At 42.4% G+C, this 20,942-nt stretch overlaps 1 protein-coding gene across 1 annotated transcript in view; it reads left to right on the top strand.

The window, feature by feature from the left end:
• The first annotated feature begins 749 nt into the window (after positions 1 to 749).
• The window catches only part of LOC121551139 (protein shisa-9B-like), a 32,511-nt gene continuing 12,318 nt past the window's right edge, over positions 750 to 20,942 (top strand). Inside the window, exons 1-2 of the mRNA XM_041863692.2 lie at positions 750 to 1,621; positions 3,136 to 3,251. Of these exons, the coding sequence (XP_041719626.1) occupies positions 1,101 to 1,621; positions 3,136 to 3,251 (637 nt within the window). The 5' untranslated portion in view covers positions 750 to 1,100. The remainder of the gene's footprint in view (positions 1,622 to 3,135; positions 3,252 to 20,942) is intronic.

The following is a 20,942-nucleotide window of genomic DNA, read 5'->3' as shown; positions in this document are numbered from 1 at the left end:
GATTTACTTTTGGATTATAATAGGAATTATCTGTTGGAATCCTATTGGATGGAGTTGTTATCAACAATCAAGTGCTTTAGAGGTTTCAACATCCACAGTAAAAGTCTTACAGAAATAATGATATGATCATGCCCTTTTGTGTGTGGTACAATCAAGGGATATACATTCAGAATTCCAAAATGTACAGGTATACAAATCAAATGCATTGACAAAATTGTATTGATTATGTGTATTTTATCACCTCAAATGACAGTACAGTTGCAGCACTGCAATGACAAAGGTCACACCAACACTAATCACACCTTGTTTGCTTGGGCTATAGGCTCTTTTCATAGTTGTGGCCTATTGAACAATGCATAATGATACAAATAAGGTGCAATATATTGGCCATAAATTGCAGTCAAATACAACATGCATAAAATCACATTTGACTTGACAGACAAGAGCAACATTGCAACTCAATCATTTAAATGCACCCTTTAAATGCACCTTGCATATAAATAAATAAAAAGTCGGACAGTATTGTATTGTCTGAATACAGTATATATTTTTCTGTAGCCTGCAGTAGGCTACTATGAAAAACTGATATATAAGATCGAGCATGTTGTTCTGTATAAAAACAACAGATTGCATGCATCTCTTTCAGCCTGTCTCTCTCCCACCTACCACAAGTGTCTCCACCTCATCTTTCTTCCCCACTCTCCTACTCTCTCGGTAATCGGTTCGGTAATATTCCTACTGCCTGGAGTGAACTACCAATAAGGACTCCGACTGTCAACGGAGGATGTATGTGGCGCAGCGCAGAGAGATGATCTAAAACTATTCAAGATACCTGTAGCAACTGTAAAAGTGTTGTTATCGCATCAGTATTAAATATTTAATCCTTTTTTTTTATAAGCAATTGGAACAGATATAACATTTACACAAATTTACCGTGCGCTGATGGACAATTACGCGCAGAAGTTGCGGTGCGTAATAATGATAATCCTCGCGGATGGCTGTGTTTCATGTTCTTGGATTATGCGTACAAGCTTGTTATGATACCTGGTCATCGTCTTTCCTTCGTCTACAGTGGAGAAGAAAAGTAACAAAGGGACCACATGATGAGAAGCGCGGGGTTGTTGCTTGGCTACTTTTTGGTGAAAGTTCTTGAATGCTACGCGGAGGGGGAGCCAGGGCAGAAGCTGAACGGCTTTATTATGGTACCAACGGGTACCAACGAGTCAAAATTGAACGGAGAGAATAGCGTTTCGGAGAGTCCGCGTACAGAGGACAAGTGCCGGGGTTATTACGATGTGATGGGCCAGTGGGATCCGCCGTTTGTCTGCCAGACGGGCAGTTACCTGTACTGCTGCGGGACCTGTGGCTTCAGATTCTGCTGTGAGTTTACAAGCTCGCGGCTGGACCAGACCACCTGCAAAAACTATGACACCCCGCCGTGGATGATGACAGGCAGACCCCCCCCCAAGAAAAAAGACCCCACTCACGACCCCACAAAGGATAAGACAAACTTAATTGTGTATATAATATGTGGAGTTGTTGCCATAATGGCCCTCGTTGGGATTTTCACAAAACTTGGACTTGAAAAGGCGCACCGTCCACACAGAGAAAACATGTCAAGGTGAGAGTGTATAACAAACAACCCCAGCTGTCGCTGTGCGCAATGCAGTAACAACTTTGGATAGCCTAAATGAATGCAGGAATGTAACTTTTATTTGGGTGTCAGAAGTTTCCTTAAAATATTTCGATGCATTAAAGATGCTGTTTTGTTAAAATAGGTGATAACCCACTGGACGCAGACGTCAGTTCAACTTCTAGTTTTGATTTACATTTGGTTGAAATCAACAAAAAATCTACAAAAAATGTAATTGGATTTAGGTTTCCTTGATGATTTAGGTTACCATTTCCTTACCTTGATGACTTTTTTCAAGTCCAGTCAGTTTTCCCACATCACATAGATTTGTTGGTTGGAATGACATGGAAACAACGTTGATTCATGATTCAACCTGTTTTTGCCCAGTGGAAAGTGTTAAAATATAGAATAAATCGACATGCTCAGTCAGTTCTACTGACCACAATACATATGCAGCCCACTATATTGTATTTGTGAGTGGCTGTGAATACCTGTCCAATTGCATTGGTGTCTTGAGATTCTATCAAAATGCCATACTTTTCATTCTGAATGATTGAGACCTCTATACTTAATAATAATGAGCACACTATGTCCTGGTAAAACCAGATGTGCTGTAGGTAGTAGTGTGTGATGAGCCATGCTCTCATCTCCCTTGATGTCATTTCATCTCACACCCAGATGGTGACATTAAGGCCACTTTTTTTACTCCATTACACCTGCAATTGTTTTTAATTATCTCACTGCCCTAGATTTCATCATTTTAATTAGCTTCATTATTCTTTGACGTTATGTGTACCCTCAAGGTTCACTTACCCCAAAAACGGGTTGATTCAATGTTGTTTCCACATCATTTCAACAAAAAGATTCAGTGATGACTTTGAATCAACATGGAAAACTGATTGGATTTGCAAAAAGACATCAACGTAAGGGAATTTCATATTCTTTTCACCCAACTTTTAACCTAAATCCAATGACATGGTGAAATGTTTTGTTAATTTCATATTGAACATGTGTTAGTTGACAACTCAACCAAATGTTTATCAAAACTAGATATTGAACTGACCTCTGTGCCCAGTGGGCTGCCTTTGTCTCAACATGCGTTGGGATCCCTACTATCATTTGTCATATTTCCCACCTACAGTATATTATCAATGCCCAAAGGAAGGTGATCCCACTAACCCACTGTAGCATAAAAGGTACTGTGCACATCAAACAAAAACCCTTTGAGCATATGATAATTGGTCATTGGTAGGTCATCTACAAATACGATGCAAGCATGTGAATAATTGCTTTGATTTAATTGGCCTAGATTGAATTTGAGTCTACATTATTCAAACATTAAGACTTGTAAGGATTTCCGATAAATAGCAGATAAATATTGAGGTTTACAGCATTTGAGCTACTGCTACTGTAATTTTGCTTGATTTTGGAGCTATTTTGATTTCCATGTCATGCTTTATTATTGAGTGGACCAGCTGATTGAGGTGTTTGTGTTTCGTCAGGGCTCTAGCCCAGGTGATGCGCCAGCCTGGTCCAGGAGAACACTCAGAAGACATTGGGGTGCATGGACAGCACTATGACAACATGCAAGCCAACAGGGTACCTGCTAACAGTCTCCGTAAGTGGGCCTCTTCCATCCAATGTCTCATTTCATAGAGAATAGCCACTATAACAATAATTTGATACTCATTGGAAAGTATAACCATCTTACCACAACCAGTGGTAAGATGTGTGCATGGTGTATTATGTGGAGCTCTGCAATGCATTAGGTATGGTCATGATTGAGATACAGAGATAGTATAAACAGGATGCCATCTGCGGAAGACTGAGGGTCTGACTGCTGTGATCAGAATAATCATGCACAACCTTTACCTTTGTACATACATACACACGTTTCAAACAGCCACCATCAGTAAACCTTATCATGCAAGAGAACGTTGACATTTTCATTTTCATAAATTCTATGCTGGAGTCCTATTGAAATGCCCAACAGACTCCGATTGGTCTTTGTGGTTGTAGTGAGGCAGCTGTGAAATTCAAAGGCTTATTCACCACCACCCTTCGCCTTCCTGGCTCGCCTGATTTAGCTGCTCCAGATAAGACAGTTGTGAAAGAAGTCCATTTTGTAGAGTCCTGTGGGCTGCTGAAGCAATTACTCACAGCCTCAGTAATCATTTAACACACTGGGATAATTAGCATCATCAACCGCTGCTGACTAATAGTAGTATAACGCTTTCGCTGCTCTCCATCTCTTACAACTGGCTCTTTCTTTCTCATCTCTCTCTTTTTCGTCTCTCTCGAACAAGCAGCCAAGCAAGCACGCACACAGGCACACATCTATACACAGACCCGCAAGCATTCACCCGCAAGCATTCACTCACTCACTCACTCACTCACTCACTCACTCACTCACTCACTCACTCACTCACTCACTCACTCACTCACTCACTCACTCACTCACTCACTCACTCACTAACACTCATGGATGATGCAGGCTTCATTATGTTATTATGCATTGCATGTCTTAGACTGCCAAGCCATCACACAGGCTAGGCTTTACTCACTAATGGCAATTGACAGACTTTTCCCCATTTGCTTGTTTGGAAGTGATTCTAATGCATGCCCTCTGTTGTTGGAGCGACGTAAAATGACATGTTTACACTTTTCAAGCTGAAAAGGAGTGTCAATATTTGTCATGAAAAACATGCTGTTTGTTTGTGTGAGATGGACAAATTCGACTTGGAGAGAATGATAATGGGAATACTAGTTTTATGTTGACGGCATCAGCATATGGCAACAGAGGTTGTTTTTTGTTGTTGTCGAAAGTGAAGTGGATGAGGCAGCTCTGGGTCAAGAGCCTCCACTTTGATTCTTGAGTGTAGCTGAGTGTAGCTTCCACCAATAATTGAAGCTTGTAGCTTGTATTTGCATGAAGAGCTGGCATATTTCTCTCCCGTCCCTTGGGTAGGAATTACCAAAGGGATTGGAGACCTAGTTCAGCAATCAGGTGGGCTGCATGGATACACATTGGCATTGTCTCTCCTCACAGTATATGGAAGGATCCATACCTTTTCACACAATAGCACTGTAGATTGGAGAGGGTAGATGAGTGGAGAGGTGGGTTCTGGGTAATCTCTTCCTTTGTCAGTGGCCCTCCCACCTCCTCCTAGCACAACACTATCTCTTTTAGTCCATCGCATCAAGTTGAAGCAACAAGGACCTCTTCAATCTCCACTGTGTCGGCTCACGAAATGGATGTGTAATTTAGTGTGACAGAGCTTTTCAGGTGTCCTTAGAAGGCCAGGGTTTGGGTGGATGCAGTGTGCGATTCCACTAGAGTCAATACACTGTTCTTTATTGGTTTGGCATAATGTGGGCATTATGGAATCAGAAGGAGCAGTTTATCACTATTAAGTTGTGTGCTGTATTAGAATAGAGGTAGTGTTGTTTAGTTATGCTAACTAGAACCCGTATTCAATAAAGGGGGATGATAGCACAGGTTTCTTTGAGCAGCTATTCACACTCATTCCCACACTGACTGTCCTCTTGTAAAAAGTCTCACAGGCAGAGCAGTGTCTTGCTGTTTCATGAGAAGATGTGATGAGTTATTGTATCAGTGTGAACAGCCTCAGCCAGTGAGCTCACTGTTGGAGATGTGGAGAGGTGCAGGGAGGTGTGTGAGGGGAGACACCCAGGTGTTGTGCTGCTAAAGAGCTGACTCCATCTCCATGCAGGCTGAGGGGTAATAACCCAGAGAGTGGAGTGTGTAACTGTGCTGGGAGCAGGGCCATTTCATAGAGCACTGGGACTAAAAAATTCCCAGTTCTCCAGTCTGAAATGCCATTAAAGTGCTTAAATCTGAGAGTGCTGAGTCTGACTGGTGGCAGGCACATACTCTCAGGCAGCAACACAGTGTGTGATTGTTTTGAATTAGGTAACCCACTGGGGTCAGGCTGGTACAAAGCATGGCAGTAGTGCAGTTTAGTAGACAGACAGGAAATTCAGGAAATTGACAGGGCTTTTTATGGTAGCATGGTACCTCAGCAAGAATAGTAAGAAACCTCAGCCACTAGACTAGAGAGCATAATCAGTGTTGCTATAGTGGTGTAAAAAAATAAAAGATCCAATCAAAACAAGGGAAATTGTTTAATTCAAATTGATTTCCAAATTTGCCTAATACAGCATCAATAGAATCGGAATGGAATGAAACCCCTTGAGCTGAGGCGCCTGAAGAGTGTTATTCTGGTGAATGAATCTCATTATCACACATGTAAAACAAGCACATTACGCCAGCAGAAGCTCTCACTTGGACAGGCTATTTCACTGGATGTGAATTATGCAGGGTATCTAATCTAGTCTGAGGCTTATGTCCATATAAGTGACACCTCATGGCATACATTGACTGCCAAGGAGGACTGTCTGTGTGTGAACTGTGTCTTGTGAGAGAGTAGCGCTCTGAAGAGGTGACAGCACAAGTAATTAGGTTCATGTGAGGCTGCATGTGTTTGAGTAACATCTCCTCCTGTGTTTTCAATCTAATGTTATATTACCCTGGACACTTGCTGCATTGAGGGTTCAATTGAAAGAGACTCATTAGCATGGTGAAAGCCCTGTTAGGCTTACTTGTGTCAATATCAAGGTATTTATTCAATATAATGTTTTTTCTTGGCCTTTTTGTCTGCGTATTGTGCTTTTTAGTAATTGTACAATATAATTTAAAGGAAAACAATGGGAAAAAATGGGTTGAATCAACGTTGTTTCCACGTCATTTCAACCCCAAAATTCAGATGTGATGATGTTGAATCAAGGTGGAAAACTGATTGGATTTGCAAAAAGTCATCAACGTAAGGGAATTTGGTATTTTATTCACCTAACTTTTCACCTAAATCCAATGACAGGATGACATTTTTGGTTGATTTCCCGTTCAATTCACGTTAGTCGATAACTCAACCAAATGTAAAAATGTTGCACTGACGTCTCTGCCCAGTGGGAAAGCTTTCTCCCATTGTTATGGCCGTAGACTTCAAGTACATTCATGTAATGGGCTCCCGAGTGGCGCAGCGGTCTAATGCACTGCATCTCAGTGCTTGAGGCGTCACTACAGACCCCCTGGTTCGATTCCAGGCTGTATCACAACCGGCCGTGATTCGGCGGTGCACAATTGGCCCAGCGTCGTCCGGGTTTGGCCGGTGTAGGCCGTCATTGTAAATAAGAATTTGTTCTTAACTGACTTGCCTAGTTAAATAAAATAAAAAATAATGAGGCCTTTGTTTCAAATACCAATGTTGAAACGTTCATTAACCCTCGTCAGACCTTTAATTGATTATGAAAGAACTGTGTTATGATTAGATCATGGCTATAAATTTTTTTTGAAGGGCTTTGATTTTCACAATACAAAGTCCACTCTTGTATACAAGTAGGCTCATTGGGTCAGTGGTTTCCGGTGCTTCAGATCATGCATGATATATAGTGCCTTCAGAAAGTATTCGTACCCCTTGACATATTCCACATTTTGTAGTGTTACAGCCTGAATTCAAAATGGATTAAACATAGTTTTTCTCACCCATCCACACACAATACCCCATAATGACAAACTGAAAACATGTTTGTAGAAATGTTAGTAAATGTATTGAAATAAATTGACAAAACATGTTAGAGTTACCTTTGGCAGCGATTACAGCTGTGAGTCTTTCTGGGTAAGTCTCTAAGAGCTTTGCACCTAAGGATTGTACAATATTTGCACATTATTCTTTTTAAATTCTTCAAGCTCTGTCAAGTTGGTTGTTGATCATGGCTAGACAGTCTTGCCATAGATTTTCAAGCAGATTAAAGTCAAAACTGTAACTAGAACATTCAATGTCATATTGGTAAGTAACTCCAGTGTATATTTGGCCTTGTGTTTTAGGTTATTGTCCTGCTGAATGGTGAATTTGTCTCCCAGTGTCTGTTGGAAAGCAGACTGAATCAGGTTTTCCTCTAGGACTATGCATGTGCTTAGTTCGATTTCTGTTTCTTTTTATCCCAAAAAAACCTCACAGTCTTTACCGATTACAAGCATACCCATAACATGATGCAGCCTCCACCATGCTTGAAAATATGAAGAGTGGTACTCAATGATGTGTTGGATTGCCCCAAGCATAACGCTTTGTATTCAGAACATAAAGTTAATTTCTTGGCCACATTTTTTGCAGTTTTACTTTAGTGCCTTAATGCAAACAGGATGCATGTTTTGGATTTTTTAAATTATGTACAGGCTTCCTTCTTTTCACTGTGTGATTTAGGTTAGCATTGTGGAGTAACTACAATGTTGTTGATCCATCCTCGGTTTTCTCCTATCACAGTTTCCTTCCTCTCTGGCAACTGAGTTAGGAAGGACACCTGTATCTTTGTAGTGACTGGGTGTATTGATACACCATACAAAGTGTGATTAACATATCAATAAAATATCAATGTAATCTATTTTTAATTCAGGCTGTAACACAACAAAATGTGGAATAAGTCAAGGGGTGTGAATACTTTCTGGAGGCACTGTATATGGCTCAGGTGGTTTCCATTATGATGCCCTCATGTCACATGATGGAACTAATACATATGGTGCCAATATGCATGACATCTCCATGGAAATGAAGGTATTATGACCAATTTGCCTATCCATGGATTTTTGCTGTTGTAGGTAAAATATTAATGAGCAGAAAAGTGATTGTTGTTAAATTACAATAACTTAAGAGGCAGAATGCATTATATCTGACTTTGAATTAATTTCCCCACAGTGGCAAAAGGACCTATATATACACTTGCAGTTTGCAGTTACACTGTCAACTCTTAAAGGATTGTGCATGCCTGTATCCATAGCAATCTCACACAATTGTGCTGACAATGATTTTGTTCTGCCCCTTTCAACTTCAGATTGAACTGACAAAAATATACCATGTACTTTTATCTAGGGAGATTCCCCTTATAAAAACTATACATATAGACATTTGAGGCACCCTTAAATGTCACAATAATCATGCTTTGCGGGAAATACTAATAAGGAATGAACATTCCTAATAGGCAGCTTGGTTCTTTGTTTTAAACACATCAACTGTAGAACAAGTATAGCGGAAATGTGTGTACAAGGTAGTATCTTTCAGAAAATGGCTGCCTAGTTGTCACACGCATATAGTACCCTGAACATAAAGCCTACTGTACCTCAAGGTGCGCCTACGAGATGAGTTTTCTCCTTCAGCTGAAATTATTATTATTCACTTTAATGAATTCAGGCGGTCTAGGTGCTGCCATGACAGGCGAATAATTAATCATTCTTTAAACAGAGAACCCTTTTTTTCTTCCGTGCCCCCTCCTGGAATAATGATCAGTTCATTACCAGCCAGCCGACATGTTGACAGCTAGGTGGTGGTGGATATCAGGGGTTCAGGAGCAGCTAGCGATGGGATGGGAGCTTCAGCACTGTGGCCTATGGCTGCCTCAATGATAGTTCGTAGTATAGCTATTAGTAAGATACATTTAGACCTACAGCAAAATGTAATCAGAAAAAAGATGATCATGAGTCCCTCCCTGTACATTAAAACAACACACCATGTTCAACAATGTAATCTAAAAGTAAGCTGTAGGTTTATCATATACCATACTGCCGATCAGACCCCAACACCCAATGCCCTCATGTATAACCAATGACAAGGATTTAGTTTAGGACTGCCTAATGGCATTTTTGAGTAGTTCAATAATAGGGGCTTACTGCAGATACCTTAGACCACTTGTTCTGAACATACTCACACCACTCAGGATACTCTGCTTCCATGCTGGCTGGTGATTGGGAAATTACACAGAGGCCCTGTTGGGGGTTCTAACACATCCAATGTAATGTAATATTAATATTAACGTCCGCTGGGAATGGTCACAGTTTCAAAGGGGGCTTTCTTCACTTACTCTGTAAAGAGGGTTCTTTGGTCATCTTTTCTTTGTTGGCAAATGTTGGCAAGCCCCTCTTAAGTGTTGAAGTTTTTTCCCAGCTAAATGATGAATATCAACATTTATAAACAGATTAAAAATGTAGATGAAGCACAGCCCATGTTAGATCATGAGCATTATTAGTGCATCATTGGCATCTTAGTATCCCCGATCTACAATACCATAGGAAACAAATCCCTCTGAAAAATATATTGCTGTTTTTGACCATACAATTCTTGTCATACTGTTTGTGAAATTTACTGTTCGTCCATTACTCTTTTGTAATTATTACTCAGCAAAGACAGAGGTAGTTGATGTCAACAGTCTGACCAGACATTTCTTGTAGAAAATGGATGCTTTGGGAAATAAATGGTCATTGTCAGAATAGAAACCCAAACAATCACAACGATGAATCTTACAACCTCAAAATCACCATACTTTATTAGTCCAGGAGTCCAGGAGTTCAGGAGGAGCACCTTGAGTAAAGGAGCAGTATAGAAATATCCAGTCAACCTTCAGTCATTGTAGTCAGTCATTATATCTCTACTGGTTCTGGTAGTTCTCTCTTTGTAGATAATGCCTCAGTTGTACAACAACATACCTCCCATGTTATTTCAATTTTCAGGCAGGTTTGCATCTGGTTGCAACAAAATTGGTTGTGCTCTGTTTTCGCCCACATGAAAATGTATCACTGTCACTGTCGTTTTGATGTATTTGAGGACATCAAGGTGTGGCTTTCATACACGCATGCACACACACACGCACGCACACACACACACACACACACACACACACACACACACACACACACACACACACACACACACACACACACACACACACTATATTGGTACGAGATAAACAAAGACACAAGGATCTAATTTTGTCAACTGGACATGAGCGGTAAAGAATTGAACCGACAGGAACAGCAACATTAGCTTTGTGACTGAGCCCTCTTCAGTTGGTTGCTAAGCGTTCAGGAGATGAATCCCCTTGTTCAGCTGCAGTAGTCTGTGAGACTCAAGAACACAGAGCATTCCTTTGTGAAACAACTAGAGAAATGGAAGCACTACAGATGGATTTGTAACATTAGATCAACTGGCTACAATGGACAGATATTACAATAGAACAACAAAGCCTGTTAGCATACAAAGCATACAAAGTGTCCTTTCTCCCAATCAATAGAAAAATCCCTCAGAAACATTTGACGAAATCCTGTACACTGTATACAGAATATAGTCTGCTATATCCCTGAGATAATAGGCTTGATAAGACATTGTTGGGAGGCAATGCTTTGTGCTTCCTTCGCATATCTTATGTGCAATTATGTTGACTGCACAACAGCTCCACTAAAAGTGTTATGTTCTCCCTGGCGTTTTGCTTCTGTCTCTTTGACTCACTTCTGGGCAGAGGGTAGAGTGGTGTGTCTATAGGGCACAGTCCTGCGCCTGTTCCCCTCCTCGTCCCCTAGCCATGTCTGGCGCTGCCAAGTGTACCCATGCCAGGGCTGCCTCCCTAGGATGGATACTGCCTCTATGGCAGGGGTTGTGGGTGCCTGATTGGCATTGAGTGAAATGGTCCAGAGGGAGTTCCCACTCGTGTCAGCCGTCACAGATGACCCAATCCTCTCAGACAGACAGGGCTGTGCTCTAGTTCCCTCTCCTCTCCTCTAGTTCCCTCTCCTCTGGGTGGGTGGCTGGCTGGCGGCTAGGCTACACTTCACTCCTGTCCTGTGTGCTGCTGGGGCCATCTTGGCCACACGCACTGTCATGTCCCTCTCCTCCAGGCCTGCCTGTGTGAGCAAGGGGCACCTGTGGCCACTTGGCCTCTTTTCTCTCTAGGCAGCCAGCCGAAGAGAATAAAGTTCTCCCTTGCTGCCAACACATACGGCCGGACGGCCTGGCAGGCCATTTCCCCACAAGACAGTGTCACAGGAAACTGTATTTAAATGGATTACTACTACCTACAATGATGAATGTTAACAGCGCATTTTGTTTCTGCCCTTCCTTTTTATATCTGTCTTGTTGAATGGCACTAGACAAAAGAATGCTGTGATCATTTTGAGACACTTTAGTTAAGCTTCCGCCTAAGGGCCAAACCTCCTTTAAAAGTACTGGTGCTGCATACTAATACTGTAGGTCTATATCTTTGTTGGTACCTGACATGAATGATAACACCTTGTCAAGCTCGCAGGCTGAGAAGAGAAGCTTGATACAACAAGGTTGAAAAAGTGAAATGAGGGTTTACTCCCACTACTGGCATACAAATTAAGTTCTCTCTTGTCTAAACTAATCTATTTCATGTACCGTAAGTAGCACATGGCAATATGCAAGCACTTGGATGAGCAGATAGTGATTAGCTTTTGCATTGCTATGGGCATATTATTTATTTTGTAGAAGTCACATTTGTGTCTGTACTGTAGATGCATGAAACGCACACTTCCATGCACGGACAACTTTGACCCAGCTGGTGGCATGGAGAGTACAACTCTCATAAATAGTGCACACAAACCCACCATCATGCAGGGTTTTAAGTAGTTCACACAGACCACAGCACACACATCTTAAAGCACGAAATAGTGAATATGTTTTATCTATATTGAATGTACCTTTTGCAAATCGTTATTCTGTGCTTGTATTTTTACCCAACTGTTACTGAATTATCCATTCATAAAGCACATACAATGGGGTCACTGTAATGAATAAGTAAGACAAAATCACTGTGTTGTCCATCCAATGTACTCTTAGCATAGGGGACCATCAATTTCATTCAGTAATACAAAAAGACAAAGCTTATACATTCGATTTATATATGCAGTGCCGACATATAAATTCATAAAATGTTAATTTCATGCAGGCTTTTTGTGAGCGCAGCAGAGCCTATTCTCCCTCAGCAGATAAATAATGGGAGTATGAACTGTTGCTCATGTGGGTGTTGCCAACTGGTTAATGTATGGACTATGGAGACAAGCCATTGTAATTTAGAGATTCCATTACTTAGTTGGTGTAGTCAAACTTGCCTCTTGAGAGAAACCTGTTCACCTAGTTTGCCAATCAAGCCATAAACAATAAATATTTACAAAGTGAATTGTCTCCCTTAATAACACTCAGAGTCTGGAAGCGTAGGCTACATTTCAGAGGTGAACTGATGAATGCGTATAAATATAAGGTAATGGAAGCAGGTGGAGTACAGAGAATGAGTGAACAATGCTCTGAGAGAAGAGAAGAGAGGAGGCGTTATTGATTCCTCTGCTGCTTTTATCTGATAGTGAGCTCTACCTGTCAGATTGGAATACACAGAAAATGGCTTCCCTCTGTCTGTAGGCATTCAGATACAGTGGGGAAAAAAAGTATTTAGTCAGCCACCAATTGTGCAAGTTCTCCGACTTAAAAAGATGAGAGAGGCCTGTAATTTTCATCATAGGTACACGTCAACTATGACAGACAAAATGAGATTTTTTTTCTCCAGAAAATCACATTGTAGGGTTTTTTATGAATGTATTTGCAAATTATGGTGGAAAATAAGTATTTGGTCAATAACAAAAGTTTCTCAATACTTTGTTATATACCCTTTGTTGGCAATGACACAGAACAAACGTTTTCTGTAAGTCTTCACGAGGTTTTCACACACTGTTGCTGGTATTTTGGTCCATTCCTCCATGCAGATCTCCTCTAGAGCAGTGATGTTTTGGGGCTGTCGCTGGGCAACACAGACTTTCAACTCCCTCCAAAGATGTTCTATGGGGTTGAGATCTGGAGACTGGCTAGGCCACTCCAGGACCTTGAAATGCTTCTTACGAAGCCACTCCTTCGTTGCCCGGGCGGTGTGTTTGGGATCATTGTCATGCTGAAAGACCCAGCCACGTTTCATCTTCAATGCCCTTGCTAATGGAAGGAGGTTTTCACTCAAAATCTCACGATACATGGCCCCATTCATTCTTTCCTTTACATGGATCAGTCGTCCTGGTCCCTTTGCAGAAAAACAACCCCTAAGCATGATGTTTACACCCCCATGCTTCACAGTAGGTATGGTGTTCTTTGGATGCAACTCAGCATTCTTTGTCCTCCAAACATGACGAGTTGAGTTTTTACCAAAAAGTTCTATTTTGGTTTCATCTGACCATATGACATTCTCCCAATCCTCTTCTGGATCATCCAAATGCACTCTAGCAAACTTCAGACGGGCCTGGACATGTACTGGCTTAAGCAGTGGGACACGTCTGGCACTGCAGGATTTGAGTCCCTGGCGGCGTAGTGTGTTACTGATGGTAGGCTTTGTTACTTTGGTCCCAGCTCTCTGCAGGTCATTCACTAGGTCCCCCCATGTGGTTCTGGGATTTTTGCTCACCGTTCTTGTGATCATTTTGACCCCACGGGGTGAGATCTTGCGTGGAGCCCCAGATCGAGGGAGATTATCAGTGGTCTTGTATGTCTTCCATTTCCTAATAATTGCTCCCACAGTTGATTTCTTCAAACCAAGCTGCTTACCTATTGCAGATTCAGTCTTACCAGCCTGGTGCAGGTCTACAATTTTGTTTCTGGTGTCCTTTGACAGCTCTTTGGTCTTGGCCATAGTGGACTTTGGAGTGTGACTGTTTAAGGTTGTGGACAGGTGTCTTTTATACTGATAACAAGTTCAAACAGGTACCATTAATACAGGTAACGAGTGGAGGACAGAGGAGCCTCTTAAAGAAGAAGTTACAGGTCTGTGAGAGCCAGAAATCTTGCTTGTTTGTAGGTGACCAAATACTTATTTTCCACCATAATTTGCAAATAAATTCATTAAAAATCCTACAATGTGATTTTCTGGATTTATTTTTCTCAATTTGTCTGTCATAGTTGACGTGTACCTATGATGAAAATTACAGGCCTCTCTCATCTTTTTAAGTGGGAGAACTTGCACAATTGGTGGCTGACTAAATACTTTTTTCCCCCACTGTACATACTGTTTTCATGCCATCATCTGCACCCAGATCGGTTATGTTCCATCCCTGCATATGCCTATTTTATGTAAATTACAACTGAGGAAATTCAACCTATAAAATTACCTGTCAAGTCATGATTTACCCTGGTGAGTCAAAGGTTTTTCTCATCAATCTTCAAGGCCTGACTAGTAATCTCTCAGCTTGTCCAACCTACAGTTGAAGTTGGAAGTTTACATACACCTTAGCCAAATACATTTAAACTCAGTTTTTCACAATTCCTGACATTTAATCCTAGTAAAAATTCCCTGTCTTGTAGTAGAGAGAATGATTTATTTCAGCTTTTATTTATTTCATCACATTCCCAGTGAGTCAGAAGATGACATACAATCAATTAGTATTTGGTAGCATTGCCTTTAAATTGTTTAACTTGGGTCAAATGTTTCGGGTAGCCTTCCACAAGCTTCCCAAAATAAGTTGGGTGAATTTTGGCCCATTCCTCCTGACAGAGCTGGTGTAACTGAGTCAGGTTTGTAGGCCTCCTTGCTCGCACACGCTTTTTCAGTTCTGCCCACAAATGTTCTATAGGATTGAGGTCAGGGCTTTGTGATGGCCACTCCAATACCTTGACTTTGTTGTCCTTAAGCCATTTTGCCACAACTTTGGAAGTATGCTTGGGGTCATTGTCCATTTGGAAGACCCATTTGCGACTAGTGACTGCAGGCCGCCCAACAACCTGCCCGCTTGACCACATCCCCTCCTCTCTTCTCCAGACCATCTCCGGTGACCTTCTCCCCTACCTCACCTCGCTGATCAACTCCTCCTTGACGGCTGGCCATGTCCCTTCCGTCTTCAAGAGAGCGAGAGTTGCACCCCTTCTCAAAAAACCAACACTCGATCCCACTGATGTCAACAACTACAGACCAGTATCCCTTCTTTCTTTTCTTTCCAAAACTATTGAGCGTGCCGTCTTTAGCCAACTCTCTTGCTATCTCTCTCAGAATGACCTTCTTGATCCAAACCAGTCAGGTTTCAGGACTGGTCATTCAACTGAGACTGCTCTTCTCTGTGTCACGGAGGCTCTCCGCACTGCTAAAGCTAACTCTCTCTCCTCTGCTCTTGTCCTTCTAGACCTGTCTGCTGCCTTTGATACAGTGAACCATCAGATCCTCCTCTCCACCCTCTCCGAGCTGGGCATCTCCGGCGCGGCTCACTCCTGGATTGCGTCCTACCTGACCGGTCGCTCCTACCAAGTGGCGTGGCGAGAAGCTGTCTCCGCACCACGTGCTCTCACCACTGGTGTCCCCCAGGGCTCAGTTCTAGGCCCTCTCCTTTTCTCCCTATACACCAAGTCACTTGGCTCTGTCATATCCTCACATGGCCTCTCCTATCATTGCTACGCTGACGATACACAACTAATCTTCTCCTTTCCCCCTTCTGATAACCAGGTGGCGAATCGCATCTCTGCATGTCTGGCCGACATATCAGTATGGATGACGGATCACCACCTCAAGCTGAACCCTGGCAAGACGGAGCTGCTCTTCCTCCCGGGGAAGGACTGCCCGTTCCATGATCTCGCCATCACGGTTGACAACTCCGTTGTGTCCTCCTCCCAGAGTGCGAAGAGCCTTGGCGTGACCCTGGACAACACCCTGTCGTTCTCCGCTAACATCAAGGCGGTGACCCGATCCTGCAGGTTCATGCTCTACAACATTCGGAGAGTACGACCCTGCCTTACACAGGAAGCGGCACAGGTCCTAATCCAGGCACTTGTCATCTCCCGTCTGGATTACTGCAACTCGCTGTTGGCTGGGCTCCCTGCCTGTGCCATTAAACCCCCTACAACTCATCCAGAATGCCGCAGCCCGTCTGGTGTTCAACCTTCCCAAGTTCTCTCACGTCACCCCCCTCCTCCGCACACTCCACTGGCTTCCAGTTGAAGCTCGCATCCGTTACAAGACCATGGTGCTTGCCTATGGAGCAGTGAGGGGAACGGCACCTCCGTACCTTCAGGCTCTGATCAGTCCCTACACCCAAACGAGGGCATTGCGTTCATCCACCTCTGGCCTGCTGGCTCCCTTCCTCTGCGGAAGCATAGTTCCCGCTCAGCCCAGTCAAAACTGTTCGCTGCTCTGGCACCCCAATGGTGGAACAAGCTCCCTCACGACGCCAGGACAGCGGAGTCACTCACCACCTTCCGGAGACATTTGAAACCCCACCTCTTTAAGGAACACCTGGGATAGGATAAAGTAATCCTTCTACCCCTCCCCCCGCCCCCCAAAAAAACAAAAAAAACAAAAAAAAACAAAAAAAACAAAAAAAAAATTATATAATAAAAAATAAGTATAATTGTAAAGTGGTTATTCCACTGGCTATAGGGTGAATGCACCAATTTGTAGTCGCTCTGGATAAGAGCGTCTGCTAAATGACGTAAATGTGCCCTTGAGCAAGGCACTTAACCCTAATTGCTCCTGTAAGTCGCTCTGGATAAGAGCGTCTGCTAAATGACTAAAATGTAAATGTAAATGTAATGTTGCTTCAATATATCCACATAATTTTCCTTCCTCATGATGCCATCTATTTTGTGAAGTGCACCAGTCCCTCCTGCAGCAAAGCACCCCCACAGCATGATGCTGCCACCCCGTGCTTCACGGTTGGGATGGTGTTCTTCGGCTTGCAAGTCTTCCCCTTTTTTCCTCCAAACATAACGATGGTCATTATGGCCAAACAGACCAGAGGACATTTCTCCAAAAAGTACAATCTTTGTTCCCATGTGCAGTTGCAAACCATAGTCTGGCTTTCTTATGGCGGTTTTGGAGCAGTGGCTTCTTCCTTGCTGAGCGGCCTTTCAGGTTATGTCGATATAGGACTTGTTTTACTGTGGATATAGATGCTTTTGTACCTGTTTCCTCCAGCATCTTCACAAGGTCCTTTGCTGTTGTTCTGGGATTGATTTGCACTTTTCGCACCAAAGTACGTTCATCTCTAGGAGACAGAATGCGTCTCCTTCCTGAGCAGTATGACGGCTGTGTGGTCTATCAGAAGCTTCTAAAGCCATGACATCTTTTTCTGGAATTTTCCAAGCTGTTTAAAGGCACAGTCAACTTAGTGTATGTAAACTTCTGACCCACTGGAATTGTGATACAGTGAATTATAAGTGAAATAATCTGTCTGTAAACAATTGTTGGAAAAATTACTTGTGTCATGCACAAAGTAGATGTCCTAACTGACTTGCCAAAACTATAGTTTGTTAACATGACATTTGTGGAGTGGTTGAAAAACGAGTTTTAATGACTCCAACTTAAGTGTATGTAAACTTCCGACTTCAACTGTAAGCATAAAGAAGGAAAGCCAGGGGCTATACACACATTTACATGGAATATAGACTTCCATCAGGGCAAATAAGAGTGGCTGACTGACTTTCTTCTTGCGCACTGTCTAATACCCTGTAAATCCGTCTAGCAGAGGTAGGTTTCTGTGAGAGGCTCAATGTTAAATGTCACACTGACTATTCTAGACAAATGAATTTGTGAAAATACTGACGAACTGTGCAAAGTATTGAAATCACATTCCATGCAGTAGGTATAATGGAAGTATGGATACAGTGGGGGAAAAAAGTATTTAGTCAGCCACCAATTGTGCAAGTTCTCCCATTTAAAAAGATGAGAGAGGCCTGTAATTTTCATCATAGGTACACGTCAACTATGACAGACAAAATGAGGAAAAAAAATCCAGAAAATCACATTGTAGGATTTTTAATGAATTTATTTGCAAATTATGGTGGAAAATAAGTATTTGGTCAATAACAAAAGTTTCCCAATACTTTGTTATATACCCTTTGTTGGCAATGACACAGGTCAAACGTTTTCTTCACAAGGTTTTCACACACTGTTGCTGGTATTTTGGCCCATTCCTCCATGCAGATCTCCTCTAGAGCAGTGATGTTTTGGGACTGTCGCTGGGCAACACGGACTTTCAACTCCCTCCAAAGATTTTCTATGGGGTTGAGATCTGGAGACTGGCTAGGCCACTCCAGGACCTTGAAATGCTTCTTACGAAGCCACTCCTTCGTTGCCCGGGCGGTGTGTTTGGGATCATTGTCATGCTGAAAGACCCAGCCACGTTTCATCTTCAATGCCCTTGCTGATGGAAGGAGGTTTTCACTCAAAATCTCACGATACATGGCCCCATTCATTCTTTCCTTTACACGGATCAGTCGTCCTGGTCCCTTTGCAGAAAAACAGCCCCAAAGCATGATGTTTCCACCCCCATGCTTCACAGTAGGTATGGTGTTCTTTGGATGCAACTCAGCATTCTTTGTCCTCCAAACACGACGAGTTGAGTTTTTACCAAAATGTTCTATTTTGGTTTCATCTGACCCTATGACATTCTCCCAATCCTCTTCTGGATCATCCAAATGCACTCTAGCAAACTTCAGACGGGCCTGGACATGTACTGGCTTAAGCAGTGGGACACGTCTGGCACTGCAGGATTTGAGTCCCTGGCGGCGTAGTGTGTTACTGATGGTAGGCTTTGTTACTTTGGTCCCAGCTCTCTGCAGGTCATTCACTAGGTCCCCCCGTGTGGTTCTGGGATTTTTGCTCACCGTTCTTGTGATCATTTTGACCCCACAGGGTGAGATCTTGCGTGGAGCCCCAGATCGAGGGAGATTATCAGTGGTCTTGTATGTCTTCCATTTCCTAATAATTGCTCCCACAGTTGATTTCTTCAAACCAAGCTGCTTACCTATTGCAGATTCAGTCTTCCCAGCCTGGTGCAGGTCTACAATTTTGTTTCTGGTGTCCTTTGACAGCTCTTTGGTCTTGGCCATAGTGGAGTTTGGAGTGTGACTGTTTGAGGTTGTGGACAGGTGTCTTTTATACTGATAACAAGTTCAAACAGGTGCCATTAATACAGGTAACGAGTGGAGGACAGAGGAGCCTCTTAAAGAAGAAGTTACAGGTCTGTGAGAGCCAGAAATCTTGCTTGTTTGTAGGTGACCAAATACTTATTTTCCACCATCATTTGCAAATAAATTCATTAAAAATCCTACAATGTGATTTGTCTGTCATAGTTGACGTGTACCTATGATGAAAATTACAGGCCTCTCTCATCTTTTTAAGTGGGAGAACTTGCACAATTGGTGGCTGACTAAATACTTTTTTTCCCCACTGTATATTAGGTTATTTTCTGTACATGAATCTGAAATATTTCAATGCAACAAAGCAATGCAAAAACATTTGATGAAACTACAAGCGTGCATCAAATAGTTTTGTTTGATTGATCTTAGGATCCCCATTATGAAGTATTGCTAATAAATGATACTGTATATGTTATTGGAGGTTTTAGGACTTTAACTAAACCTGTGAATGAGCGTGGCCTTCTCATTGAGGTTTTAGGACTTTAACTAAACCTGTGAATGAGAGTGGCCTTCTCATTGCACCATCTATCCCTTTGGGGCATCCAGCTCCCAAAATACGCTCTTGCATTTTTTATGAGTTCTTGGAAGGTATCTGTGTCTGTAGTGTTGATTCACTTACTCCTGCAACAACCTTTGAGTCTTTAACCTTACAAAAGTTTTCTCAAATGGACAACTTTTTACCAGTGGCAGACAGATGGAAAGTGAATTGAAGTGGGACTCCAGTCATTTAGAAGCAACAGTGTGTAAAGAGGACAAATGTCTGGCAGATGAAATGGCATTTTATCCATTGTACACAGACAATGGATAGACAGATGCATTACTCCTTAAGTTAGCAGCTCAATGCTAAAGTAACAGTTTGTACTTCAGATTTACAGATTTACAGGGGAGGGGTAATTTCAGAGAACAATGATTCTTGAAAACCACTCACTGTTTTCACCCAGTCACAGAGTCATACTTGACCCGCTACTAGCAGGTGTAGTGAAAGAGTTGTAAAGCTTCCTTCCCTGTATGTCTTTTCATGAGACAACACAGATAATTTCAGGGTCCTTTACAAAGTAATTAGCACAGCACGGAAACATATCTTTGACCGGTGGGAAATTAGCTTCTAATTAGCCTATTTCACAATTATATATATTTTTCTTATCATGGAGATGCTGCACCATTACATTTACATTTACATTTACGTCATTTAGCAGACGCTCTTATCCAGAGCGACTTACAAATTGGTGCATTCCCCTTATAGCCAGTGGGATAACCACTTTATCCTATCCCAGGTATTCCTTAAAGAGGTGGGGTTTCAAATGTCTCCGGAAGGTGGTGAGTGACTCCGCTGTCCTGGCGTCGTGAGGGAGCTTGTTCCACCATTGGGGTGCCAGAGCAGCGAACAGTTTTGACTGGGCTGAACGGGAACTGTGCTTCCGCAGAGGTAGGGGAGCCAGCAGGCCAGAGGTGGATGAACGCAATGCCCTCGTTTGGGTGTAGGGACTGATCAGAGCCTGAAGGTACGGAGGTGCCGT

This window comes from Coregonus clupeaformis, chromosome 35 (genome assembly GCF_020615455.1).
Source record: "Coregonus clupeaformis isolate EN_2021a chromosome 35, ASM2061545v1, whole genome shotgun sequence".
NCBI classification, from domain to species: Eukaryota; Metazoa; Chordata; class Actinopteri; order Salmoniformes; family Salmonidae; genus Coregonus; species Coregonus clupeaformis.
This window is presented reverse-complemented; position numbering and strand designations above follow the sequence as displayed.